Below are 14,030 nucleotides of genomic sequence, written 5' to 3' on the forward strand. Positions count from 1 at the left end.
TTTTGCGTCTTCCTTATTTTTCACTCATTTTCTCGGAACAATTCGAAGTTTGATACCATTTGGTGGAGAGATCAAAGCAGTACTAATGTTGAGAACTGGAGGAATCTGCAAAAAAAAAGTTAAAAGGGGACAAAATATTCCATTATAACCAAAGTACAGGCCTATAATCAAGTAACAGTTCGAACTATATTAAGGATAAAAGAGAAACAACAAGGTTTATTATCTGATACATTTACGACGACAGCTGATAATGGAACATTTTAGGTGTACGTCTTAAAAAAAAGAACACAAATATTATATTAAATAATATACTAATAATTTACGAATAATGTATTGATAATATAGAAATAATATATTAATACTATACGAAGTAATGTATTTAATTACCGCAACCCATCTAATTATTTTGAAACGAATAATGTATTGATAATATAGAAATAATATATTAATACTATACAAAGTAATGTATTTAATAACCGCAACCCATTCAATGATTTTGAAACGAAATTTACACCGTTGGCGTTGAGGGGGCGGGGGGGAGGGAGTCGATGATGGGGGGGGCGGGGATTGTTACTCGAATAACGTGCATGCTATTATTTAAACAAACGTGAATAGTCAACCATTGATGATGTCATGATAAAATGGTCAATAGTGTTTGCTCACCTCAGTTTCGGAACAGGTCTCAAACCTGTATTTCTGGAGTATCCGCACCACTCCGAACTTCATCTCCATCATAGCTAATCTCATCCCCAAGCAAATACGAGGGCCACCTCCGAATGGAAGCCATGCCATAGGGTGTATCTTGTGGTTATTTTCTTTATTGAAGCTGTTACAAAAAAAAAGGTGCACATTAAGGCGATAAAATGCTGCCAACACTTTAAAAAGCCCATATTTGTTGTAGCTGTAGGAAACTTGAATTTAGGGAATTGAATTGAATTGAATTGATTTGAATTGTATTGAATTTAGGGAATTTAGGAAATATCGTGAAACATATTACATTTTGAACACATCGATCACAAAGAACGATATAGCTAGATCTACCACAAAGGCCATGGGATCGATGGGAGTGGGGGAGTGGGGAGTGGGGGAGTGGGGGGGGGTCCATTGGGTACGGTGGATCCGGTGGGGGGGCAAAGAGACTTGCAGAGGAGGTGTGTATCATGTTGAAATCCTTCTGTAACTTCATCTACGATATATTTGGTTGGGTCATCGGGGGGGGGGGGAGAAGGATGAGGAGGAGAAGGGGAGGGGGAGAGCGGACGCAGCATGGGAACGACCGATATCTAGGGGAACCGAATCCCCCACTCACCCCGTACAAAACCGAGTCATCTCCACTGGGTGTCCAAAGCAGATATGTAATATACTGTAAGCTACACTATAGTGTTTCCTTGTTAGTTCTTACCGTTCTGGTTTGAAGCTCTCTGGATCTTCCCAGATTTCGGGGTCATGGTGGATGGTGTAGATTGGGATGATAAAGACTGTTTGCGCTGGAACTGTTACCCCGCCAATTACCGTAGACTCCTCACAGTAACGGTCGGTGCTATAGTAAACAAATTGTTATAATTACATATGAATATAAATATATATACATATATATATATATATATATATATATATATATATATATATATATATATATATATATATATATAAATATATATATATATATATATATATATATATATAAGGATTATATATATATATATATATATATATATATATATATATATAAGGATTATATATATATATAAGGATTATATATATATATAAGGACTTTATATATATATATAAGGATTTTATTTGGAGGTATGGGACCCTGGCTTCGTTGAGACTCATGTATGGGAGTGTATAAGTGTCTCCAGAGAGAAAAAGAAGTTGAAGTGTAGATAAGACGTACAATGATGTATTCTGAGGCATAATAACCCCCTCCTACCCCCCCCCCCCCCTTCGACTGAACGTTTTAACTGACGACAATGGAGTCCCTTTTCTCAATGTGGTTTTTGTGAAAGGGGAAGGGGTGGGTGATCAAGTCCCCATCCTATAGAAAATGATTTAAGATGGATACCCAATATTTCCAGTGACACTGGTATACTTAACAAGGTTCCTAAATACGCAGTTTGTCTGTCCATTACCCAAATATCTCTTACTACAGAGACATATGCACTATATGTGATGCAACATTCCTACACAATATAACCTCGAACTTTGACATTTTAAAGGTACAACAGAGAGAGGGAGAGATATCACAGAAAATAGCTGCACGTTATCAGAGAATGGGAAGGTCGGAGGGTTAAAAAGCTGATTCGACAGGGTCTAATGAAAAATACAATCATTTCTTTCTGTTTACGAGAAAGCTTCTGTTTCTGTTGCATATCTCATTAAAATTCAAGTCTCATACATTCTCTGGACATTTCTTGAAAAATATGGAATTTTTTAATATATTATACTTTGTGGGCATTAATTAATACTGATGACCTATAACAAGAGTTAAAAGAATAGTCCAGGTCAAAATTGATTTTGTGTTAAAGAGGAACATAATCTAAGCATTCTGGTGAAATTTGCATTCAATTCCTATGTACCGTTTTTGAGATATTGACAGTTGAAGTTGCCACCTTTCATATCAAAAGTGAACTTGGAGCAAACAGGTGTTACGTCATTGTTGTGCACTGAAAATTTTGACCTGGACCATTTTTTTTTTTTAAGTAGTATTCACTCACAGGGATGATGCCGGGTATAGCCTTAAGGTTTCTTTAATAACGCCCTCTAAATACTCCATTTTGTTGACGGTTTCGTAAGTCAACGGTTCCCCATTCGGAAAATGTTGGTCAACCTCTTCGATGAGTTTGTTCTGCTGGTCAGGATTGGTTGCGAGCAAATACGAGATGAAGCCAAGAGTCGACGTAGTGGTTTCGTACCCCGCCATGAAGAATGTGAATGTCTAAAGAAATCACGAAGAGAGAGAGAAAAAAAACATCTTTGTATTCAGGTTTATTTTCTTGAATTTTGATCTCACAAAAATTTGGAATATTCGAGTTGCTCGTAGGCTTGTACGTTAACGAGAGACATCGGAAACTGGGCACCCAAATCGTAACCATTTTTACAGTACAACAAAAGCAGCTGCGTATATCGAGAAAGCATGATGGTTATTTAATAAAATTAAAGAAAATGTAAAATTGTTTGCTAATAATGTTGCACCATGAAGCGTATACAACTAACCTGGCGAAACAGGAGTGCGCGCAATGCACTTCGGGTAATTTTATCATTGAAGATGATAGGCTATTACGTAACCCATAGCAGTCAGTACGACAGATATATTAACCTTGTGTCTTGTAATAATGATGAATATCTCCTATAATTGTTTTTTTTTTATGCGATTCTCAAGTTTTGGTAATGCAGGCAGGCCCCTATAGCAGAAACTCTCAGTTGGAGGGGCAATAGCAATTAAGGGGGGGGGGGCACAAATACCCGTGTCCCGTAACTTGTGAAGGGTGGGGGGGGGTTGGCAAGTCCAACAGTCTTGCACCAATCGTGTGATTGGCCCTAAGGCCTTAGGCTAATTCACCCATGCGCCATATTGTGCATATTACGCAATCTAGTTACAGTGATATTTGTGCCCCAACCGATGTTTCTTCTCTGTATCTCGTAGAAAGTAATTAGATAATCTCTGCCGTACACCAGTGATTGGTGGCGCCTGTTGCGTTTTGGTGACACACTTACATTAGCAGTTATGTCAGCATTCGTAAACTGAATCTTCTTGTGGTGGTGATCATCGTCACCATGGTTACCGTCTTCTTCCTCTCCTTCAAGTTTGTGAGCGTTTACCATAAGCTGTAGTACATCTACTCTGACCTATAAACGAAAATTAAATGCATAATCTTTATGAAAAGACAAACTTGAAACACGCATAAAAGGGTGGGGAGGGGGGGGGGGTGGGGGAGGGAGGAAAAAGAGAGAGCGGAGTATAATAATAACATAAATGTTACAAAAACATAACGCAAACATAGTTCATATTTTTTAAGATAGTACAATTCTATTTCACCTCTTGAATATAAAACCAAAAATTGAGAAGAATATTTGCAAACGTTACGTAAAATTCTCAATGCCATCATATATATTCATACTGCATATTAATCATTGACCATTTTTGTATACCTCTGGAATTTCTGTCCTCTCTCTCTGGTCTGCAATGCATACACGAGTTACGTAATGGTTTCTAATGCAAATATGAATGATTGATTTTTTTTTTAATTATTCGATTTCTAATTTCTATTACCATATTATCACAGTAGGCATCAAAGGAAATTATATATTTCAGTGAGAAAAAGAACCCATTTCCCTGATTATTTATTTACAATTATTTACAAACAAGAAACATTTAATATGGATATTTGTGAGGGAAGATGTAGATATCCCACAATTGGGTAATTTATTTCTTAGGTAATATCTTAGGAAACAACATATACCGCTTACCTTACTTTTCGTTTTTTCTCTTGAATCGATAACTTGGTTAGTCAAATTAGTAAAAAATGTCTTGATATGGCGAGGAATATGCCCATAGTCTATGACATCAAAAAATCTTCCCACCAAAGGAAAAGCGGCTGTGTATATGGAGTATAGATGTGTAGAGAACATAACAGAAGAAAGGTGTCCAATTATATTTGTATCTTTAATCGTATCTGAAGATTAATTGCAGAAAATATTCAATCTCATTATAAATTCAATATAAATTCGTAATAAATTACACCCGAATAATGAATAAAAACACAAATAAGTTTTGATAACCTGTCCATGTCGTTTCCTTGGGCACCTTTGCTTGAGTGCTTGCACAGACTGTTGGAAAAGTGGCGTTACTTAGGGGAGGGAGAGAGAAGGAAGAGTGCGTTGCGGGGTGGGGGAGGGGGGGGGGGTGAACCGCCCCTTTGGCCAAGATGGTAAAAACTCAATCATATACCAATGAACTAATATCAGCCTTATATATGAAGGGTTTGTCACCTTAGAGAGCATATGAAATGAATTTGGAAAGTTAAGCCGACTAAACTCACGTCACCTCACCTCACCTCACCTCACCCCACCCTAACCCAACCCGCACCCTAACCCTAACCCCAACCCGCACCCTAAACTCGCAACCCAGTTATGCAAATTGGTTCTCTCTCCTTATGCATATACTTACAGCCAGCGATATATCTGAAACTGAATACATTAACAGCGAGGGCTTCCTTGGCGTACTGTACGAACGGGTCTTTTGGATTCTTTTGTGAGTTAAGTTGAAGACCGAAGAAGGTTGCAGCCACAACATCAATTGTGAAAGCTCCAAACAATCTGAAAGTTAATCAATCAACAAAACAAGAGATTAAAACTAAAGAAAAGTTAATAAAAAATATCATCAATATACCGTAAATTATGTAAAATAGTCTAATCGTGTCTTTGGCACAAGTTAGATATGGCTGATCCCGTTACATTTTTGTTAATATTTAATAAATTACATACAGGCGCGTAGCCAGGATTTTTTCATGGGGATGTTTTGCTGGAGACTGACATGGTGGAGGGGTCTAATGGGAGGGGGTTTCCCCTTCCCCTTTGGCGAAAAAATGGAATTTTAAGGCCTCTAGATGCAAAATGGTGCAATGTTTGAGCTCAAATCATGCACAAGAATATTTGATAATTATTTTGTGGAATAATTATATTCACATCAGAAAAATGTAATCCTATATAGACTCAATTATTGATGCAAGGAAAATGCGAACCTAAAGAGATACCTTTCTCATTATATATATAATTTACAAGCAACTAAATTCAACTTCAACTCAAAAGTTTGAACTGTAAGAAGGATAATTTGGGGAATCAGAGATAAAAAGACCAAGGGAATTGCGGACCTATAGAGTTCCCCTTCGTTTGGACTGTAGAAGTCTGTTGACAAGCAAACTGGGAACCCAAAGAGTTAACGGTACTCTCACATCATTGATTTTGGCATATTTGGTATCACGGTTCTCTTAGAGTCTCACTAAAAGTAAAGCTAAAATCCCATTAATGCGATAATTTACTGGTGTTTTCTGCATATATTTTTTTGGGGCACTTGGGCCATGGGGGGTGTTTGAACACCCAAACCACCCCCATTGGCTACGCGCCTGATTACATAATATTTAAAGATTTAGATTGAGCGGGTAGGGCTGGGGGCCGGGGTGGGGTTGGGTTTTCCTATTGGGGTGCGAGGGGGGGTGGGAGGTGGGGTTTCAACATACAGTTAATGTTGTTTCTTTAAATTTGCTATTATACTCTGAGTTATCATGATATATTTTTCATTTATTGGTTGGAAAACATTTTAACTTTCTTCAGATTCCTGCATATTATTTTCGAATTAAGTTAATAAGACTTTGTTTGATTTTAATTCTATTTTAAATCAGTAATTATGTTTGATTGAGTATGCAAAATCTTTAAATTATTGAAAGCGATCAGTTTGAATAAAGCAAACAAGTAAACAAAACCGCAATTACTTAAAATATACAAAATAGAAAACAATAACCAAAGAAGAAAAGAAATAAATGCAAGGGATTGAAACCATGTACAATGTTAATAACAAAAGAGCAATTGTTTTTAAAAATTAATGTGAAAGAATCTCTCAAGTATAGTTTCTGGAAATATTAATTAAACGAAACCAAAAAATTAATTAATTTAATTTACTCTTTGCATTGGATGAAGTCTGACTGGATTTGTAATTCCTCAATTTTTGCCAGTAAATTGTCACAACAATCTGTCATGATTGGAGTCATCTGTAAAGAAAACAAAAGAAAACACAATAAATCTATTGTTCTAAAATCTATTGTCTGTTCCCTCCCACCATCAAACTGAATGATTCCTTGTTAAATACAGATTTACACGTTGAAATTTCATTGACTTATTTCATGTTTCGCTCATGAGCTAACGAATGTGCTTGGATAATACCCATCAAGGTCATATAGCCGGAGGATTCAATCTGGACGGGTGAGGACGGGGTGGTAGTGAGGGAAGGGTGTTGGGGGGGGGGTTTCTAGGGGCACGTGGTGCAAGGTACCGGGAAAATCATTCTGTGAAAATTGCTCACTCAAATACGTGCCGGAATATTTCAGGTTTCAAGAGTGTTTTACAGATGTTTAATCATCTCACTTACAAAATTTGTTAATAATTCACTTTATGATTTGGATCAGAGAATGGGCAATAATAATATCTCACGCTGATCCCCCACCCCACCCTTACCCACTAACTATGTGAGGAACTGATTCACTGTATAAGGGGGTGGGGGGAGTGTGTACATTCCACTTTGTAACGGATGAAACCACGCACCATCACAATGAAGCGTATACCCAACGTATATTATAACTATTTACTACGCTGTTATAGCTGGAAAAGGTTTCTTTGGAAGCAGAAATTCAGCGATAGACTACAATGAAATCATTTGGACTCTCTGGACAAAGGGGCATCCGTGACGTCACAACCATGTTCGTACTGTTTAAAATGATGAGGGGCTTGTGGTAAGCTCCAATAGTCATTTTCTCTCAAAATAATAATAATTATAATCAAGTAATACCGATGCTTTGGTGAAGTATTGCTTTATATCATATTATTTTAGGGATTACCTAAGCATTTCTATCAGAAAAACCTCCGGACCGTTAATATAAATACCATTGAATCATTGTGTGAGGTTGAGAAGGGGGGGGGGGGAAGAATGTGCACCTCACTGCTTGGATCCTACCCCCCCACCCCACTTAAAATGGGCTTCGTCGTCCCTGGTGAAGACTGGTGAAAAAATACATTATGTACGTTCACAGTATGGCCTCTATATATATATTGGCGTATACTAATACCTGTTTTAGTTTACTTCCACTGAACGCTGGTGTCATAGCATTACGTGCGTCCTTCCACTTCATATCAGATAAAACAACCACGGATGATTTCATCATGTTATCTTGAAAAAAGGGATTATCTGGCTGAAAAGAGAAAAACAAAGTGCAGTCAAGAATAGTATTCTCGATTTGTCTCTAAAGTTTCCACTGTATTATTGGTATAGAAGTTCCATGGTTCTGTTTTGTCCTGATAATACTCTGAACCAAATACTTCGTGTGGCCATGTTACTATAGATATTCACTATAACCTAGTTCTGGTTACTCGATGTGACTCATATTTAAATATGTATTGGCATTGGTATAGTAAATCTTCATTTTAGCACATTATGTGATAGGGGTCAGTTTAACGTATGGTTAAGTCGTTTGGGATCATCCAGCAGCTCGCCGCGGTGGGGTGGGGTGGGTGAGGGTAAGGTGGTGTGTGGGAATATGCAGTGAGTTGCCACTTCCTGTTATACCAAAAGATATCAAGAATGTTAACAAACAGATGTTGTTTGTTTAAATAATTTACAGTATTTAACGTGTATGGATCGAGGAGGATGAGGGGTGGGGGAGGGGAGGGGAGAGGGTTGTAATTCTAACTAGGAGGTGGGGAGGTTTTCTTGGTCCTATAAGGCCTATACTAATCCGAACCCGATGGGTATAGAGTTATACTTACCCAATGATTCGGGAATGACGAAAACTGAGTGATCATAATCTGTTGTATTAGTTCCAGATCTCTGACAACCAACCATTTACTGCTCAAAAAGGTAACACTACGTGGGTGGGGAGGAGACGGTGGAGGGGTGGGGGAAGAAAGAAAAGAAGAGAAGGATTTTAAAGAAGTGAACGTCTCAAGAAATCAGTGTTTTTTCTTTCAAAATGTAGTCACATTTCTAAGAGATGGCAGTGAAGCTAGTAAGAGAATCCGAAATCGTCATAGTGACGTCATTGGTTGTATATTTTGTTCTATTTAGGGATTATTTTATCTCATTCGAATGTTCTTCACGAACTTTATCAAACAGCTTCAATTCTCTCTCGACTTCTATTCGAGGGCGGTAATATTATATTCATTAACTGGAAAGAATTTTAGTGAAAATATTTATTGAAACATTGTACCGATTAATATGAAGAAGTACAACTATACGGCGTTCGTTAACGCTTGACAGGAAATTATCTGTGTTATACAGTGACGTGTATCTCAAAAAAAAAAGTTAACACAATGGAAGCATTTTTCAAATTTATTTCTGAACAATTCCTTACCCAAATGCCTTTCCGTATTTTTCACATAAGTCAGTTATTGTAGATGTGAACCCCTGTAAATATGAAAATATGGGAAAATAAACATGAAAATGCGAGATGAATTGAGAATATGTACACCGTATGTCGAAATTTTGAGGGGGGGGGGGGCGGAAATTAGACTGCTTTGGAGTGCATATCTGGTTGAAAACGTGTTCTGGGGTCGGAGTTCTAAATATTGACATAGATCAAAAGTAATTTTTTGAGAAAAGAAAAGAAAAAAATGTATTTACCCTTCTGAAAGTTAAAACGTTTCCAAGAAGGGGAAGTGGTATTGGACCAGGAACTCCATTCCTTAGAAAAGCTGTTTTCTTCCAATAGTCATACCTATTAAATTAATATCCCATGAGAGATGGAAACAACTTTATAAAAAAAGTGGCGCAAATTCAATCATAATATATTACCTAAATCTACAAGGAATCAGATTTATAACTTAATCAAACACAATTCTGCTTCTAAGAAAGAATAAGAACATTATTGGTAGCAGTTGACATATTAATGACGCGACCATCATCCTCGGACTTATTTTGTTTAAAGGGGTATTCCAGTGGTAGATAATGTTAGACTACTGGTAAAGAGAATAACACTTCACAGTGTAAGTTGAAAACCCCACCTCAATATATTGTCCCTTTAATCATTAGAGACATGGTTTATTGAAAGTAACTTACTTTGACTGGTTAAGCCCTTCCTACCTCTTTAAGTGGAACACAGTGGAACACAGTGGGGGGTCTGTGACGTCATCACGGTAGATATTCATCAATTGCTTAACTTTCCTATTATACTCTTTTTGTTCATTAATCCTTGACACCTGTCATTACATTTGGGATGTTTGATTAGCTATCAATGCTCTCTGTATTTAAAATTTCATTCAAAATGTAACTATTTGCAGAAATAATGACTTGTTCTATGAATAAGTGAACCAAATGTTACAAAGACGAACAATTCTTAGTTTATGATGACGTCATGATGACATCATCAATTCAATCATTCATTCATTCTGCCAAGATACTTTTGAAGAAAATATCACAAATTTGAAAATAAAACCACCCTGTTAAATGCTGCGAAGATGTGCTTTAGACCTGAATTGTAGGAATGTTACAGCAATTTTAGCTACGAAATTAACTTCACCCACCGGATTGCCCATTTTAAAATGAATTATAACATGAAACGTACAGGAGTAAGGCTTGATGACAACAAAGTACAGTGAAAGAAATCCCCGTTGGTCATCGCTATTAACGACCAGTAGTATATGGAACACTAATTGAGGCACTCCAAAAGTGTGTTGCAGTTGTAGTAAAGCAATGTGACCATTCTAGCATATCTTAGCAATTCCATTTAACACGATGCACTAACATTGGCTGTGTAGGAATGAAACAAACATGGTTGTGACATGTAAATTGATATTACACACTTTGAAGCGCAGGGCGTATTTGAGTTGGGGAAGAATATACTGACATTGGGGTTGTGGGGGGGGGGGGGGAGGATGGTGCCATTGTGGAAGAAGCCACCGAATGTTTCAGTATTGTCATGCATATATGTTTTGTTCTCTCGTAGCGCCTTACTAGCTAAAAGACACATCTCTGAAACAAGAATACGCTGACATTTTTTTGTAGGAAATTACTGGCGGCAGTGGGTGAGGGGGTGGGGGGGGGGGGGTTGGAGGGTGTATAAACTTGCACCCTCCACCGACTACGCCTATGCAATGGTAATCTGAAATTTGTGAAGCCTTTGATCTATGTAGGCCTATATATATGCACACACACCCATATATGTATATATGTATATACGTATATATGTATATAATGTATAGGCCTATATGTATATATGTATATTTTATACGAATATGCGTATATAGGCTATGTATATATGTATATACGTATATATGTATATACGTATATATAGATATGTGTATATACAACATAAGTGTACTTACATGAAAAATGCTACACCAAGAGTACCACCAAGAATCCATGTAGTTGTGTCAAACTTGAATAAATCTGTTAAGTGGTCCATTTCGCTGCTCGTCTAAGATCGATGGGGATCAATGATATGAACTAAGAAGTAAGATTGAGCCACTGTACCCTGGCGATAGGTAATGCATGAATGGTCAGCATATATGCGAGTGTGGGAGCTCTATTGGTTTACATGCCGGTCAAATTGTCAATATGCAACTTCCGTTTAAAATAAGCCAACACTGCTGTAGGTGAATAGGTCAGAAACTTACCAGAAGTTGAAAATTATCCTTCACAATAGCAATAACATATTATTTTTTTCTCACCAAAAAGTGAAAGAAAAGGTCAAGAAACATGATAAAGATAGTATTCAATGGAATAAAGCGATAGGAGGGGGTGGGAGGGGAAGGGGATGTGGTCACATTCCCTTAAATTGGGATATGGTGAACATTTTAATATCCATTTTTATCATTAAGCAGAAACAATTCATATTCATGTTATTTGATAATAAAGATTACTCTGATAAGTTTATGATTGATTCTTGAAAATTCTCTTCAGCCAAATGTCCAAAATGCCATCATACACAATTTCATCAAATGGTGTCCCAACTCAGACCAACTTCTGAAATACGCATTTCCCTGTTCATAGCTGGTAGATAATCATTTCTGTCATGTTTAAATATAAGAGTTGGATTCACCCTTGTATGGATGACGGGAAATGTGCGTCCATGGTTACTGGATATAGCATAAATAAAAAAAAATTGTTCTTAGACTCATAACTGGTAACATTTACTTCATATTTACCTTACAACACGGAATGAATATGAATATATTGCAATAAAATTGCATTCATATTGCAGCAATAACTAGAATAAGTGTCTTTAATTCATATAAAATTCCGAATAAAATGGGGGTAGCGATTCCAACCTATTTACAACCTCCCTCCATGCCCCCCTTACCCACCCCCGAAAAAGAACAACAGCAAACTTATCATTTGTTGACATCATGATTCTTATACTTTATTTTGGTCTGCCAAAAAACAAAACAAAATTGACCCAGGTAACGTGACAAGAAAGTAAAATATCATGACCCCTGTGAGCGTCCGTAGTCAACACATACCTGGCTCATACGATGTTTCGTAATGTCGACAGAATACATATTTTTTATCGCCGTTCTTGTTTTCTATTATTATTTTGTTTTTATGACATAACAATATATATTTGGCAGGTGATTCTAGAACTACAATTTAAGAAAAAAAAAGATTTATGCAGATTAATTCGAAGGCAGTTATTTATTAGGGGTATACCCTATGTATACATAGGGTTATCGGGTGAAAGGTACCATCAGCGGCGTGGGGGGGGGGGAGGCCTTTGTATGTGTCAAATTGGGGACACCCATGTAAGCTGCAGTATATTTCGGATATTTCTTGTTCTCTGGTAGCGTTTTGCAAGCACTAAAGTACAATGATGTTAGAATGAGAACTTATTCGAACGGCTTCTTCTTCTTCTAGACAAATAATTGGCGGGAAGGAAAGAGGGCAAATAATACCTGATACCGTCTGCAGCTAATCCCACTGTTACAAGGTAAACTTAGGATCAGCTGATCATGTCACACTCACTGGCGGATCCAGGGCCTTTGTTTGGGAGGGGCCAAAGTGGCATTAGAGTGATATGGGGGAGGGGTCTAAGGGGAGGGGGTGCCCCCTCCCCTTTGGAAAATTTTCTATTGCTGAATGCCCTCAGATGCAATTTGGTGAGACAAAAGTGTACAATGGTGATGCTAATTTACTTCTAAAAAAAATGTTTCCCAGGTGTAATTTTCTAAAATATTTATAAAACAAAGTTGGGATCATCTTTCTCAAGAAATTTTATTTCTCATAGGTTATAAATTTCTTACAACCAGCCTGTAACTGCAAAATGGTGTTAAACTGTAAATCCTCATGCTCATACATTTACATAGCTCCCAACTCTTGAGAAGGCAAATGCTGGTCCATGCCACGAATCGCCGTCCTGGGGGAGGGGGTGTCCCCCTCCCCTTTTGAATTTTTTTGGAATCCTGGTGATGCCTACATGTAAAATGGTGGCACTTAGAAAGGCTTTTGTCACCCAAAATTTTCTGAGAAATATGCATTCTTTTGTGTGTAACATCAATAAATTGAATAGTAGGTGATAATTCATTCTTTCCCGTGGCATGAAAATGTTCGCTGCTCGCCCCAATGAAAAGAAATATAGGCTAATTTGAGGTTCAAATGATGCTGTAAAGGAGGTTTTATACTCTATTATGCTAAATGCTAAAGAAATGATGGTTGCTAAGTCAAATTTGATGCAAATTTTTTTATGTATACTTGACAATTACAATGCGGTTTTTTTCGGACGCTTGTGCGGGTCAGCGGGTTTGGGTGTTAGAATGCGGGTCTAATTCCCGCGAATTGCGGGTCAGTTGGGAGCTCTGCATTTAATTTTAAACCAGAAAACGAAAAGGTTTAGACTAGTCTACCACTGCTATTCCTCTCGATTTTTTTAATTTCCAATCATATGATTTAGCGGATGTTCGGAAACACTTTTTGGCTCACCTTTGTGGGGGGGGGGGCCGTGGCCCCCCTTGGCCCCCCTTGGATCCGCCAGTGGTCACACTTACCACCACACATATGAAGTATGATTACAATTCATTTCATTACAGCGAAAATAAGGCCCACTTGGCGACAACAACGGGCTTTCCATCTTCCATTCTTGTTAAGTCGTCAGAACTTTGCTTCAATTGAACGAGATCAATCTCGGTGAGACATTTACATAAAGATACACACAAATTATAACAGCGTCATCTTCATCACAGTCATCATCATACTTCGTCATCCGTCATTACTGTCGAGATTGTCCCCACCGCCACCCCTCCCCACCCTCCCCACCTCCTCCCCCAACCGCAAT

The 14,030-nt window shown here is 37.6% G+C and overlaps 1 protein-coding gene across 1 annotated transcript; it reads right to left on the reverse strand.

The window, feature by feature from the left end:
• On the reverse strand, nt 1–13,976 carry LOC139962995 (cytochrome P450 3A24-like). Its single transcript, XM_071963439.1, has 13 exons — nt 11,089–13,976; nt 9,389–9,482; nt 9,120–9,172; nt 8,536–8,632; nt 7,839–7,961; nt 6,679–6,767; nt 5,171–5,319; nt 4,471–4,598; nt 3,718–3,849; nt 2,718–2,938; nt 1,403–1,540; nt 664–826; nt 1–105 (listed from the first exon to the last, which is right to left on the reverse strand). The coding sequence occupies exons 1-13, from the start codon at nt 11,166–11,168 to the stop codon at nt 25–27; spliced, it is 1,548 nt and encodes a 515-aa protein (XP_071819540.1). The 5' UTR covers nt 11,169–13,976; the 3' UTR covers nt 1–24.
• Between the last annotated feature and the right edge of the window lie 54 nt (nt 13,977–14,030).

This window comes from Apostichopus japonicus, chromosome 21 (genome assembly GCF_037975245.1).
Source record: "Apostichopus japonicus isolate 1M-3 chromosome 21, ASM3797524v1, whole genome shotgun sequence".
NCBI lineage: Eukaryota > Metazoa > Echinodermata > Holothuroidea > Aspidochirotida > Stichopodidae > Apostichopus > Apostichopus japonicus.